Here is a 15,434-nt window from a genome sequence, read left to right on the forward strand (position 1 = left end):
AGTGCTACAAGAACGATCAAATAAGATAGATACAGCATTGGAAACAATTCAAAACCTAAAGAAAGAGATCCAAATGATTAATAATAGAATATAAGAAATGGACAATACACTGAAAGGGAAAAGGTGTAGAACTGAAGACATAGAAGCCAAAACTAGTGAGCTAGAAGATAAATCTCTCAACACTACTAAGATAGAAGAGCAATAACAAAAAAAAGGATAAAAAAAATCTGAAGGGCTAAGATTCATGTAGGATAACATGAAGAGGAATAACTTAAAAATTATTGGCATTCTGGAACAGGAAGAATCACACAAGTCCACAGAGGAGACAGTTGAAGAGCTTCTGGAAGAAAATTTTCCTAACATCCTGAAAAGCGAAAAAATAAGCATTCAAGAAGGTCAACAAACTCCAGGAAGGATAGATCATAAAAGACAATCACCAAGACATATAAGAATCAAGCTCTCCAAAATCAAAGATAAGGTCAGAATCCTGAAAGCAGCTAGGGAAAAGAGAATTATAACATACAAAGGCAAGCAAATCAAATAAATTAGGCTTGGATCTCTCAACAGAAACATGCAGGCAAGAAGGCAATGGGGAGAGATATATAAAACACTGAGAGAAAAAAATTGCCACCCAAGAATCCTCTAACCAGCAAAACTGTCAATCAAATACGGTGTTGTAATCAAAACATTCCAGGATAAACAGATGCTAAGGGATTCTGCCAAAGCTAACCCTGCTATGCAAATATCCTAAAAGACATTAGGATATTTTTCCACAGAAAAACATTCTGTGGACTGAGAACCAACAAGAACAGACAACAACCAGAGAATGACGTATGAGGCAGTATCACTCTGAACTCAATCAACAAATGGAAGAGTCAAAAACAGAATAAAATGATAAGAACAGAGGATCTGGGAGGTCAGTCTATGATCAAAACAATTACAATGTGAAAGAAGGTAAACACAGAGGAACAGAGATCCAGGTGGTGAAAAGGTCAGGTAGATTACAGGATAAAATAGACTGTCTTAAATGGAGGGAAGAATTAATGGAATATAAGGTAAACCACAACAGTAACCACAATGGGGTTGGGGTGGGGGCTTTAGTTTAGGTGTTGGGGAGGGCAATACAAGAAGGGGGAGGAGGTGGAAGAACAAGATAGATAGGGGAACACTAAGACAGGTTTGAATGGCCTAAGTGGGGCAGAGGTAAATAGGGATGCATGCTCAAACTTGGAACAACAGGGCTCTGGAATACAGGGATCTACGCATAGTTGGAAGAGGGAAAATAATACTAAAATGCTTGACTGTTATGAATATTGGTTTCCCTTGCCTACTACTGCAAAATAGACACTTGAATGGGATAGAAAGGAATGTTGGAAAACATGATTACAGAAAACTTGTAAGCCCATCTTTAGCCTATAACTGATTGGAATACTGAAAAGGGGTTCTATAACTTGCCCAGTGAAATAGGTCTCTTGTAAAGCCTTGGCAGAGCATAAGACTTTAGGTAGAATCCTGAGTGCCATCCAGAACCTTCTGAGGTGGGATATTCCCATTAGCAAGGACAAGCAGACCAGCCTGGAATAGCTAGAGTGATAGAAGATACATCTTCAAAGAAAGAGCATCAGGAAAAACCCAAAACAAAAATGTCAGCATGACTGGCTACTACAAGAATAAGCAAGCTGTTCGCCAGGAAGCCATCAAGGCAAGCAATCAAGTTCCTTCAGGATAAATTACCCTCTAAAACTAAAACTCAAAGGGAACACATGAACAGGCACGTAAGCTTGCTGGCAACCACACTGGTCTACTGGTGAGTGGAAGAGGGGGAAAGGTAGCAATGAAGAAATGGGCTGAGTTCAACCACAGTCCATTGAATCCCGTTGACCTGGAGATGAGAGAGAGAAGAGAAAGGGCTGGTTGGTCCAAAGTGTGGTGAGACCTGAGGACACTTGAGCCCATGGACTAGGACATAGCCACAGAGGGCTAGAGCTGAGTGAGAGTGAAGCATCCATCTGATATGAAAATGAGGGGATATGCACAGAAACACCCAAACTTGCAGACAGAACCCATTTAACCTAGCCTCGATGGCTTGATAATCAAAACTTGACTAGAGGAAGATTACAAAAAAAAAACATTTTTTTTTTTTTATAAAGGAAACAAGGGTAAATTGCTACAATTTGGTGAACCTGACCTATACTTATGGATATGTTGTTGTTGTTGTTAAGTGCCATCGAGTCTATTCTGATCCATAGCGACCCTGTATAGTGTTTCCAAGAAGCAGCTGGTGAGCTTGAACCACTGACCTTGCAGTTCAAACGACTTTGTAGCCTGACGCATTAGCCCACAGTGCCACACTTATGGATATAGTAGCTCTAAATATCAACAGAGGGAAGGAGGCTTCACATCAAGTACAATGCTATCTCCTCTGTACACAGGGTAGATAGGGACTGGCAACTTAGACATTGGCTACCTAAAATGAGGGAGCAATAAAGGCACGAAGCGACTGGCTTACAATGTTTCAAGAGGGAGTTCAGTTTAAGAGTATGGGGGGAAATAGTGTCCCCACTGAATAGTTTTCATCTTGTCTAGATGGGTCTGGTGAAAAGATATAAGAATAAGATTTGTAAGATTCAATAGTGAATAATTGTTATCATGATTAATTGCGACTGTCACAATTGTAAAGTTGAAGTTTTATAACAAAAACAGGGGAGTGGTTAATTTTACAGTCTAGAAACAGAGGACCCTAGGACCATCAAGGGAGAAGAGCACAAGCAGAATGCGGGACTTTATCCAGAGAAGCAGAGATGCCAGAGGTGGAGGCAGACATGGGATCATGGAGATGGGGAGCAGCTGCGGACTCTAGATTCATGGAAACAGAAGGAATAAGAGCTGGTGGCCAGGAGGCAGATTTGCACAATGTACCCTTTGGAGGTGTAAATTATTATATATGCCTAAGTGGGGTTTTTTTGTTGTTGTTGTTTAAAAAAACTAAAGTGAATACAGAGAAACACTGTTAACTAATGGTACATGGAAGGGATTATAATCATTGTAATGAAACAAGGTGTATGATTTGTTGAATGTAAACTGATGATCTGCCCTGTGAACTTTCAGTCAATCCACAATAAAAACCTTTAAAAAAAAAAAAAGGATTTTTTCATTATAAGGCTGGAAAATTTTAGGAAACATAAGTGTTTTCTTCTAATCTAAGTAATAATGTCCTTTCAATGATTCCTACTCATGGAAACCCCACCTCAGTCATTGTTGTTACTGTTGTTATGTGCCGTGGAGTTGGTTCTAACTCGTAGTGACCCTGAAGAGAGTTTTCAAGGAGCAACTGGTGAATTTGAACCGCCAACTTTGTGGTTCAAACCTACCTTGTGGTCCAGTGCATTATCCTACAGCATACGAACCTCTAACTTACCAGCTGTGCGACAGTGAGGCCTATGAAAGTTGTGGGTACAAACATTATGGCTGAGATGGGATCTATTCATGAGGAGGACCCTCTAAGTATGTGAAAGGGCAGGTGAAGTGAGTCCAGGTGACCCTTGCTGAGGTCCCCAGCACCCAGCGGGCTGTCTCCAGCCCACTGAGCAAAGACAGAACCCAGTACCCTCCAGTTTTCAGAAAAATGACAGAGCTGATCTTTCTCTGTCCCCCTGAAGACAGGCCACAGAGATAAAAAGTGGAAGAAGTGGGAGTTTGGAAGATAGGCTGGACCAACAACAAAGGCACACTATGCAGAGACTCTAGGGGACACTTCCCCTTGCACTCTACCTCCAACAGACCTGCCCTTCAAGCTACAGGCCGATGAGCCAGCGAGCTAATGTCAGGCATGCTCAGTAGCTCTCCCACCTCTCCCACTTCCATCTGCTGCATCCATGGCTCTGCAGCTCCACACACAGGCCAGCCAAGCACAGGCAGCCCTCACTCTACTCTGGCTGCTCCCAGGGTTGCCTGGGGCGCTGACTGTCCAGGCTTCCAGCCTCCCTTGGCCCTTGGCCCCTCTCTCCTTGTTTCTGTTCAGCCAGAGGGCCCCTGGGACGCCAGCATCCAGCCAGTTCCTGGGAGACTTTCCTGTCTCAGATCACTTCATAAAGACTCAGTCACAGAAACAGCCTGGGGGCAGGAGAACTAGGGTGGTGCTCCTGACAGCATTCAGTGACACAGTGCTGTGGGGATGGGCCTTTCTAGGGAAAGGATGTAAGCTGCTATCAACTCAGCCTGACTCGATATTTAACTGGGTCATGGAGCAGGCTGGCAGGGGTCCTCAAACCTGTCCCTAGCGGAACACAGACCAAGTTGCCCAGACCAGCCAAGGAGTGGTGTTGGCTGACTGCTTCCCAGCTCCAGCAGGGGGTACAGTGAGCCCCATTTACCTGCTTACTTGGCACTGACCACAACCAGAATGGAGGCCCTTATAATGCAATACGTCCAACCCCTTATTTTACAGATGGACAGACCATGGCCTGAGAGAGGAGCCTAGCCCCTAATCCACGGCTGAGCCTGGCACACAGGGAAGGGTGGCTACAGGCCAGGACTTGGCTGTCACACAGGCTGCGTTTCCAGCCCAGCTTGGGCACATTCTGGCTATGTGGCCCTGAATGAGTGACTACCTTTGTGAACCTCCATCTTTGTCCCCATGGCACGGGGTGATAACACCCGGTTGTCAGATTCTGCGTGTTTGTGTAGAATGTGCCCCAGGTGGGGGCCCATTTTCCAAAGTGACACTCAACTTTCCCCCCCACAGGCATACACATACTTCTGGCTTCAGCTTTGAAAGTTTCTTGTCTTGGTTACAATATGGAATTGTAAATATAGGGACTCAACCTGAAACTAAGAGGCATATACCTGCTAGGAAGGTGGGCCAGAAGAAGCCTGATTCTAGAAGTCCTAAAAGCACTCAGCTAGCAGGTACACCTCTCCCTCCCCAGTCAGCCTCTGCCTGCAGGAGAGTGTGACGAGCTCCTGCCAGTCTCTCTGTTGAGTCTTGAAAAGGGGCTTGTTTATGTTGGCGGAGCAAACTAGGCACCCAATCCGGAGGCTGAAGCTTAGGAATGGGATGACAGGACTAAGCCTTGGCTCCTCATACTCCTGAAAACTGTCTCTAAGCTGTATTAAGGTGAGGAGGTCAGGTGAGGAGTCTAGTGCAAGTCCAGGATATGTGGGGGCACGCTAGAGTTGGCCGCTCTCAGATGCTCTTCCCAGCTAGTTCTCAGGACAACTCACACAAAATGAGCACAGTTTGTACCTCATATCTAGAGCCCTTCTAGGCCCTCCACAGACAACTCCAGCTGGTTCTGAGGTTCCAGCACAGTTAACACCCAAGCCCCTTCCTCACACTGACCACAGCCTATGAGATTTCTGGGAGATACCACACCTATGGCTTAACAGACCATTGGGCCATAAAAGGAGCCACAACAGCAGAGTCTACAGCCCAAGCTGATTTCCCACCCTCCACAAGGGGACACCTCAGGTTGCACTTGGACCCACATACACCTGACTCCACTTGTTCTGGCTGCCAAGGCCACCTGGGCCCTGTTGAGCTGGTAGCAGGAAGGGGTACCGTAAGTGGCATGGGCATGGTCAGGCACTCCTCACTCCTGTTCCACCCCCATCCCACCCTCTAGGGAGAAGCTTGCAGGCTGGAGAGGGTGAATCCCCAGCAGCTGGTCTAGCCTTTGGCTGTCCTCTGCCTGCCCTCAGCCTGCCTGGCTACAGAGAAGGGGCCCCAAAGAACCTGGATCACATGACACAGAGAGTGGTTAGGCCCAAAAGAGGAGGGCCTGAATGAAAGGAGAGAAACAGTCTCAGGAAGGAGGAAATGAGAGGGACAAGGAAGACGAGAAAGAAAGAATGCCATGATGAGAACACAGCAAGGACAAAGCTCTAGTCTAAAGAAAACACCAAATCTGAAGAAAAAACAATTGATATTTTCAGCATCTCTGGCCTGTCCACTGCATAAAAGATCTCCAAGCACCTTGTTCCCTGAGACAGTAGCTTTGTATTCCTGCTGAAAGTGTTAACTCCCACAGTTCCCACACAACCCATTTTCATCACAATCACACACAGTCTAATCAACTTAGTTCCAAGTCGGGTGGGTATGAGTGTGTATATGTGTGTGTATAGAAGGGCCCAGGAACAGAACTCCCTTCACACCACTCTGCTCCCCCAGGTGCAGGGTCCTGGGCTTGAAGCCCCCTTGGGGTTCTGGCAACCAAACCATTTTGAAATCCACCCTGGTCTCCTCTGGCCCAGACAAGCCAGCATGGAAGTAACAAACCACCTTGGGCCTGAGAAGTAGGAAAATGTTGTCTGAAATGTGTTCTCTATCCTGCCCTCCTATTGTGGTGCCTGACAATGGTGGTGGTGGCTGCCAATGATGGTGGTGGCTATATTGTCAGATAGGCCCCAATCTGGTGCCTAACATCCCACCAGCCCAAGTAAATACTCTTAGAGGCCAATAATGTGCCGCAAAAAAATGCACACAGGCTATTCCAAATAATAATCCCTCCTTCCATTGACTTTGAATGTCTGCTAGCCTGTGCATAAATAAAAGGAGTAGTTACAGCCACCAAGGCCTAATCTTGCTCCCCAACATGTATTCAACTGCCCCACATAAAGATGATTTGACAAAAGATTCTAAAACTGCCCCTTATCCAAGGTCACTTGGAGAGAAATAAAGTAGCATGATGGAATTCAGGTCCATGCTCTGCTCCTTCCTCATATGGGACTATACAATGTCTCCAACAGAGGGAGCAAGGGCAGCAGAACTGCTTTTTTCCTGGGAAAACCCACAGGAGCCTGGTCTGGCCAACCAGAGAGCAAGAGAACACCCTATCCAGGCAGTTCATGGTTTGTTCTCTGACACAGGTGTGCTCAGAATGTCCTCTCACCTGAGGATGACCACTGTCCTCAGCTCTTACTGTGGCTGTGGTGGGGGGAGGCAGGGGACTACAGAGCCAGATATTATAACTGCTGCCCCACCCAGGGATCCTCCATGATGATGTCCCAAGGAGACTGTGGGAGAGGAAGATTGGGTCCAAGTAGGAAAACCACTTTCTTAATTAAAGTGCAGACCTCAGCAGACATATAGAGACCTCTGTTGTTATGGAGACTGAGCCCTTCCCACAAAGTCTGACCAACAGGCCAGATGACCCAGGAGCCCTTGCAGCCCCCCTGCTTATATTGCTCCACAAGGGTCCTAGTGACATAGGAGAGAAAGCAGTGAGGAAGGAAGGAGAGTTTTTGTCTCACATAGTAAGGGAAGGCACCAAAGACAGAGGCTTCTGGTGGTATGAGGGTTGAGAGCTAGGGAAACTGGAGAGTCACCATTATTCTTTTTTTCTCATCTCTTAAAGCTCCACAGAAATGTCTCATCCACAAAGCCCTCCAGTGCCTCCATAGTCCCCATGGCACCAGCCCCACTACACACAGCAACATGCTACCAGGACACACCACCCTGAGTGGGGAAGAAATACCCAACAACAAGAGCTGAGCTGTCCAAACCAGACATGTTGTCACATGAACCCAGCGTCTTCCTTTACAATCTGCATCCCTCTCAGACTAGGACTGAATTAAAGCTGGCATCCTCTTCCAGGCAGCCTCCCTGGGCTGATTCAGCCCACACATGGTTTCCTCTCACCCACCTGCGAGCCTGATTTCCTGTCTGTAGTGTTCTGGGCTCTGCTGGACCAGGCTTTCTTGAGACTTGTGAAACCTAGGACAAGCCACATAACTTTGCTGAGGTAGCCCAGTAGCCATCAAGGTCCTGGCATTTGGTGGCATCCTATTTTGTGGCTAGTCACCTGTCCATTCACAGGCACCGGACCTTGTAGAGTGAGGAAGACTGGGCAAACACTACCAGCAGCATTATTTGGGGCCCAGCTGGGGCTGCTGGGGCCCCAGATACTGTAACCCATGGAGAAAAATGCCAGCATCCTTCCAGGAGCCAAGTCTCAGAGACCCTCCCATGTCCACATGAATATGCATACGGTTAGAGTGAGTTGGAAGTTGAGACTGGTGTCAGACTGCTGAGGTTCACACACATACCAGACCTGCCATTCACCAGCAATATAACTCAGGTAAGTTATTTGTCCCTCTGAATCTAGTATCCTCATCCATAAAATGGGAATGACAGGTAAAATAACACTTGTCATAGATTGGGCACGTGGCCTGCCAGACAGAGGGGCTGGAAAACTGTTAACCATTTATAGGACTGTTAGAATCCACACCACCAGGCCTGGAGTCCAGGGAAATGGCATCAGTTCCTGAACATGGCAAGAAAAAGACCCAAGAAGTCCCAACAGAGCGGATTCTGCCAATATTATGGGAACCTTATTCTGAGAATCCATGAACAAGGCAAGCTGGTCATGTGGTGTGAAGCATCTTAAAATAATTAACCCCTGCCTAAAACTCCACCATTGGAGTTAATTTTCTTAAGGTTTGATACCCTTTCCAGGTTCTTCATTTAAAAAGGAAACTGCATATCCCTGGCAGTTCAGAAAGAAGCCCAACTACTAACTTCAAGGTAAGCAGTTCAAACCCACTAGCAGCTCCATGGGAGACAAATATGGCATTCTACGTCCACTATGGAAGATTACAATCTTGGAGACCTTTAGCGCTAGTGTTACTCTGTCATCTAGGGTCACTAGGAGTCAGAATCAACTCAATAGCCATAGGCTGGCTAGTTTTTTAGATGGTTCCAGCAGCACAGTGGTACATGAACTCCTCAGCAATCTAAAGAGAAGCTCAAGTGCAGTGAAATTGATTTTGAAGGCCCCCTACAATGCGGCTCCTGAATTGTTGACTAACAAGTGGCTGGGGCTGATCTGATTGGTCTAGAGATGGCAGGTGAGGGGGTGGCAGCTGCCAAATGAGAAAGTACCCAACCCACCTGGCTGCCCCACCCAGCCTCAAATCCAGCTTAGCAGCACCAGCCCCAACAGGTCAGCCCCACCCATGGAGTAATGGGCACTGTCTGCCTAGGCAGGGTGAGGCATCTGGGATACTGGACTCTGGGGCTACTGGCCCCTAGTATCTGCATCCAAGTCACATTTTACCTTCCTCCTGGCATTTTGGTTAAAGAGAGCCTCTCTGCCTACTTCTCAGAGATAGGGCTAACACACCAGGCTGGGTAAAGAAATGGCCGTATCAATAGGCATTTCCTTGTAGCCCAGGCCTCCCCTGTTGGATCTATTTGTGAATTTCAGCACAGGTGAAATAGAGAACATTTGTGACACATTATCTCTAAGAAGTAGTCAAAGACTTCCTTTTCTGTGGGGAAGAAACAAAGGAAAAGTCTAGCTCCCAGTCTTCCTTCCAAAGCTCAGAGGGGCCAGCATAGGTTTATGAACCCCTATTGGTGTCCCTGAGTGGCACAAATATTTAAGTGCTTGCCTACTAACAATAACGTTGGCAGTTTGAACCCACCCAGATATGACTTGGAAGGTGTACCAGAGGCCTGGTGATCTTCTTCCGAAAGGTCACAGACTTGAAAACCCTATGCAGTACAGCTCTTCTCTGCACATGTGGGGTCTTCACTAGCTAGAACTGCTTTGATGGCAACTAATAACAACAACATCACTGTACACCAGGTCCTGGCTGGAAGTGCGACAGAGTGGTGAGCCTTGTCTGTTTCCAGGTATGAGCCTTCCACAGCCCAGATGGCCCCAGTGCCACAGGTGAACCAACGGGGAATATTACTGCTATGGGGCAAAAGGTTCCATTGCCCACAAAGCCAGGGGCTCTGGACAGCTTCCTGGGAAAGAGGGCAGTGGGGCTGGGCCTTGATGAGTAAAAAGGGATTCTCTAGTGCAAGAGAAGGAAAGATGTCACCCAGGATACAAAAGGCAGGTGGGTTGAATTGCTAAGGCCACAAATGCCAAATTTAGAAGCTTGAAGTATATCAAGTCAAGTTCTTGAGTCCCTCTTCAACTCCCTGTGTGACAATAAGTGAAATCTGTTTCCAGAACTTAGTGTCCCATCTGCTACGATAAATGTACCCTCTTCGGCATTGTGCTCTTGGGCATACAGAGCAGTGCCTGGCTCCCAGCAGATATATGACACCAGTACTGTCACCAAGGGAAGGGAAAGTGTCCTAAGCAATACAGCCCCAGCAGCTTCCCCAGATTCTGGGACAACTCTCTGTAGGATGCTCTCTGCAGAGACTCAGCCCAGAGATCTCCCAGGGAATAACACTTCACGGCCCCACCACTCCAGGCTCCTTGGTGGAAGAAGCAACAGAAGATCCCAGAGGACTGAAAGGGAAGGAACCTTAGCCTCAGGGCCCAGAGGGAAGAGGCAAGAATGAAAAGTCTCTCCTCCACATGTAGACCCTGTATCTCCTTGGGCCTTTTATTATTTTTATTGAGAGCCTTTGCCATTTTTGCCTGCCAGGAAGTAGAGAACCACAGTGGTCTGGGCAGGAAATCAGGAGGGGAGGGGATTCTGGTCTTTGCTGAGAACCCTCCTCCCAAACAAGCCATGTGACTTCTGACCATTTACTTCCACATACATGACAAGATTTGAGGTCTTGGATGTGATGGGGAACAAAGATCTGCAGGGCTGTGAGGGGTGAAGCTGAGTGGTGCCAACTAACCAGTTAGGCCTGGAAGGAGGCACAAGCAAGAGGTCAGTAGAAGTCAGTCCCCTGCCCCCATAATCCTTCTCTTTCAGCAGTTCTAGCACTGCTCAGTACTCCAGTTACTGCCAGCAGAGAGCAGCTGAGTGTGAGTGAGGCTTGAATGGACCAAGTTAAGTAAAAGGGGAAGAGGCCCAGGACCCTGGGAGGGAGTGGCCTGATCTTCCAGGGCTCACAGTGAACAATGACAGCTACAGGGACAGTGACCACAACGCTTCCTGTTATTATGAGTGCCTGCTGCATTCCAGATCATACGTTAAACACTAACTTCCATCTTGAGCAACAGGGCTGAGAAGATGGTCATGGAGACAGGTCAGGGCACCAAGTTAGACCACCAGGAAGGGCAGCTCACCCTGGACTGGAAACTAGACAGGCTACAAAATGAGGGCAAGCCAATCTGAGGCCCTGGGGTATAGCCCTATGGAGGCAGAAGGACACCAAGTAGAGTGCTTGGTATCTACTCAGACTGAACTAGAACAGCTGAGGAGAAGGCTGACACCTATTTGTGGGCTAACTGAACTCCCTGGGCCCAGACCTACTCATCGCCAGGGACATGTTGGCAGCACTAGGTGAAAAGCAGAAGCTATGAAGCACAGAGATCCCTCCTCAGGGCCATAGTCACTCATGGTAAATTATAATGACTATGGCAGGCTGGTCCCCAATCCAGGTCGAGTCTCTCAGCAACTAAGAGGTTTGCATGAGGGCTTCCAGGCTTGGTCAGTGAAGGAGCAGAGGGGAGAAAATAGGAAGGAACTGGGGTCACATCTGATCCATGTTCCCTTTGAGAATAAACTAAGGGCTAGTACCTCCAGTCACAATTACTTCTAAAACCTAAAGGAGGAGGAGAGAGAGGAACCTGCTCTAGGCTGATCGCAGTTCCCAGCCCAAAACAGGGGAAATACTGAGGCCCTAAATTCAAGAGGAGGTGCTTTGGAAGTTGCTATGGTCAGAAAACAGATGATGAGACGGGCACACATCTATGGAGAAGGGGCTAGACTCAGCCCCATTAAAGTTGGTATTGCCTGTATAGGAACGCTAGCCTCCTACTCTTTCACCACCTGACTCATGGCATCTGGGGCAGCACAGAGACTGGTCAGAACTCTCCTGCGGCCCACAAAGCCAAAACCTTAATATTGAGAAGCAGTTTTCTGTCCTTAGCTGGTCCATTGCCTACCCAAGCATCTCCCTAACCCTAGCACAGGAAAGGGGCTAGAATGGTGCCAAGTGAGAAGTGTATTCCCAAAATTGGTTTTCTGGTACCATCTAAAAACAAGTACACGTTTCAACTTGCCAAGAGCAAAACTGTAAGAAAGTAACCAAAAGAGCAAAGAAAAAACAAATCTATATGAGCTACAACCTCAGCTCCCCTGAGACAAGAAGAACTAGATGGTGTCTGGTTATCACCACTGACCATTCTGCCTTTTCCAGTATTCTAGTTTCTCTGCCCCCTATCGTCTCATTTTTACTTTTGAGAAGTTGGTCTCGGATGATTGGGAGAAAAATATGGAACAGAACTCAAATTCTTATTAAAACAAAACAAAACAATAAAACCAGACGAACTATAATAGTACATAACAGAGGATTCCCTAAGACTATTGCCCTGAGACACTCTTTACACCTAAAACAGAGCCTATCCCCTGAGATCACCTTTTAGTAAAATAGCAGAGTGGCACACAACATAGCGGATATTACCCATAAAGTTGGCAACCTACGTAAAAATCATCTGTATGAGACCAAAAGGTCAACAATTACTCAACAGTAAAGATAAGAAGACATAGAAACTAAAGGACTAGAAAGGGAACAAACTGAACACAATTAAAGAGAATGTTGATGCATTGTGTAAAATGTAACTAATGTCACTGAACAATTTGTGGAGATTGTCAAATGGGAACCTAACTTGCTGTGCATACTTTTATCAAAACTGAATAAATAAAATATTATGTTTAAGTTATTTTAAAAAATAGCAAGGTGTAAACTCCCACTCCCCATTCCCTTATCTCCATACAGAGGTTATATCTGGGGTATGACAGGTATGTCAGGTGCCCTGGGTGCAACTTGGGGGAAGGGGGCGCAATGAGCAGTTTCTATTCACTATCAAAGTTCCCATCACCAGCTGTGAGAGATCATTCAGCAATCTAAAACTAATTGCTACAGGTGCTATTTTACATAAATATATCTGTCTCCATATCCCCTCAGAAGAAACATCTTTTTTTTTCCCTGAAGGATTCAGAGAATCCCCTGCCTGGGACTCCAAACACCCTGTTCCATTGCTAGGTTAGTGGACAGAGAAGTTGTGCCTGGGGCCTAACCCCACAACTCAGTCCTGAACCCATTCTCAGATCCCCTCCAAGACTACTCTGGAGAAACAAGCCATTCATAGGTCTTAGTGCCCCTGGCAAAGTTACCATGTGTTGGGCTAAGGTCCAATATGAGATACTTGCAAGACCACGTGCCCTAAACAAGTCCTACAGTCTGTGCTAAGCCCAATATCAAGTACTCTGTAATCCTCATCTCATTTTAAGCTTATGTTATATGACTTCATGTTTCTTCCTGAATAAAGGAGGAAACTGGTTTCAAGAATCCAGAATATCGCCTTGGCAAATGCAGGGCAGAGATTAGAGTCATATCTGTAGAACTCTGTGCTCAGGCTTATAATCACAACTTTTGCTATACTTGTAACCAACTTCCACCCATCCAGGTGGCCACCAGCACAGCTGCAGATGAGCAAAGTTCTTAGCTAATGACAGATATGAAGGATTCTGGGTATGGGGTAAGGTCCTGGGCACAAAACTGTGACTTAAATCAGAATTACATGGCTAGAACAGCCACCATCAGGTCCCCCTGAATGAGCAAGGCCTGTACCAGGCTTCAGTAAACCTTTGCTGTGTTCTGACTAGATGGCTGGCCTGCCCAAGAGCCAGGGTGGGTCATGCTGGCATCAGGCTTGCTCCTTTCAACAGAGGTCTGTCTGGTGACTTCAATAGGAGGCCCATCATCAGCCTCTTACCCACAGATGAGATGGGCCTAGACCTCTGCCCAGCAGGTGAAGAACCCCAGGAACCGAGCAGTCCCACCTCAAGCCCAGCCAAGGGCTCAGCCACAGCCAGAGTTGCTAAGCACAAAAAGGACAGCCAAGCTGAGTGAGGGCTGAGACAAAACCCCAGAGAGAGAAACCACTCCTTCCCTGCTTCCGGGTACAGAGGGCCTACCCTTAATGACTCCACCCCTTGCTCACTGGAACACTCAGAGCTGAGCCACTCTAAGCCTCAGTTTTCTCATCTGTAAAACAGGGAGAACTGCAGGCCTGATGGCACAGAAATGATAAAAATGAGATGTGATGCTGAACATAGGAGACTTAGCATGGACCCTGGCTATAGCCTGGACCCACAAGTCTCTGCTGTTAGGCCCTCCGGGTCACCCAAAGCCGTGGTGAGGGGTCACTGACCTTCAGGGCACACTTCTGGCCCGTCTGTCTGTGGAAGCACTCGAGCACCTTGCCGTTCACACCCAGGCCCAGCACCTGCTTGGACAACTGGTAGTCGTCCGTCACCGCATACTTCTTGGGTTCGCGCCGCACCCCTAGAGAGGGACTGTCTCCCAAGCCAAGTCCAACAGGTGCACCGGGCGGGGGCGCAGGGGGCCCCTGCTCCGCTGCTGTCTCACCATCCATGGCCCCTGCGGGGCATTTAGAGGCGGCCCCAGCCTGGCGCGTCCAGGACCACCTGAGGGAGAGTGGAAGAGTGAGTTCCGTCCAGACTCTCCCACCATACCCAAGTTCTGGAACCCCTAAGCAGGGCTTAGTTGAGGGCAGGGACAAGACTAGGAATGTGGGGCGAACCACCTGAGTTCTCCGCGTGACAAGAGGCGGTGGTCACATAACCAGACACTAGCGAGTTCTGGAGTCCTGCCCCGGCACGTGTCAGGAGGGGAAGGGACCAGGCATCTAGTGGCCACTAGATCCCGAGAGTGGGCCGAGAGGGAACCTAGCGAGGCGTACCTGGCGGCAGCTGGAACGAGAGACAGGGACAGCGGTGGCGGACGCGGGAGGACAGCAGAGCGCCCAGGGCCGAGAGTTCGGCGGCCCGCGGCCCACGTGACCGCCCCCAGCGCGTCATCCCGACTTGGGGCCCCGTTCCTAGAGCCTTAAAGGGCCAGGCGGGCCCCAGCAGGGCATGGAAGGAAGGAGTCCAGGCAGAAATAAGGGCGGGCGGGGCATTCGGAGGGGCGGTAACCTCCCGGGTCTGTGGAGGTCGCGCGAGAACCTAGAGCCAACACACCCCAGTCCCGAGTGATCTCTACAAGCCCCGAATTTTACAGGTGACCTGGGAGGTCACGGGGCAGGATATCTTGTTTCTCTGGGAGACTGTTTTCTCCACACGCTGCCAGGGGGTTCTTCAGTCTGGGTTGCAAAACTGTAGCTTCCGACTTCCCTAGTGGTAGCCAACCTCCAGCATAGACAACTTCTGAATGGTTTGCTAACATGCTGGGCAAAGTGGCATCACATGGGTGCTTGATTCACGAATGTCTCTCCCCGGTAGCTCTGGGCGTCTCTGCCGCCCTGGAAGCCTGTCTTTTGTTGATCTCCTGGTCATATCCTTAGCTCATTTTAGCCATTTGAGATACAGCGTTCTTGGACCAGAAATCTGGAACTTCCATTTGGTCAGATCCATCGTCCTCGCCCAGTGACAAATATTCTCTGTTCGCTTTGTAGTTTTCCCTTCCTCATTTTGGTCTCTCAGTCTGTGCTTACTAAGGTAACCGCTTACATATTGTGAGCCAATTCTCCCAATTGTTTTTG

The 15,434-nt window shown here is 48.0% G+C and overlaps 1 protein-coding gene across 1 annotated transcript in view; it reads right to left on the reverse strand.

Annotated features, from left to right (window-relative positions):
- The window catches only part of MAPKAPK3 (mitogen-activated protein kinase-activated protein kinase 3), a 37,223-nt gene extending 22,860 nt beyond the window's left edge, over nt 1–14,363 (reverse strand). Inside the window, exon 1 of the mRNA XM_006873559.1 lies at nt 14,082–14,363. Coding sequence (XP_006873621.1) covers nt 14,082–14,306 — 225 coding nt within the window. The 5' untranslated portion in view covers nt 14,307–14,363. The remainder of the gene's footprint in view (nt 1–14,081) is intronic.
- Between the last annotated feature and the right edge of the window lie 1,071 nt (nt 14,364–15,434).

This window comes from Chrysochloris asiatica, unplaced genomic scaffold, assembly GCF_000296735.1.
Source record: "Chrysochloris asiatica unplaced genomic scaffold, ChrAsi1.0 scaffold00246, whole genome shotgun sequence".
In the NCBI taxonomy this organism is placed as follows: Eukaryota; Metazoa; Chordata; class Mammalia; order Afrosoricida; family Chrysochloridae; genus Chrysochloris; species Chrysochloris asiatica.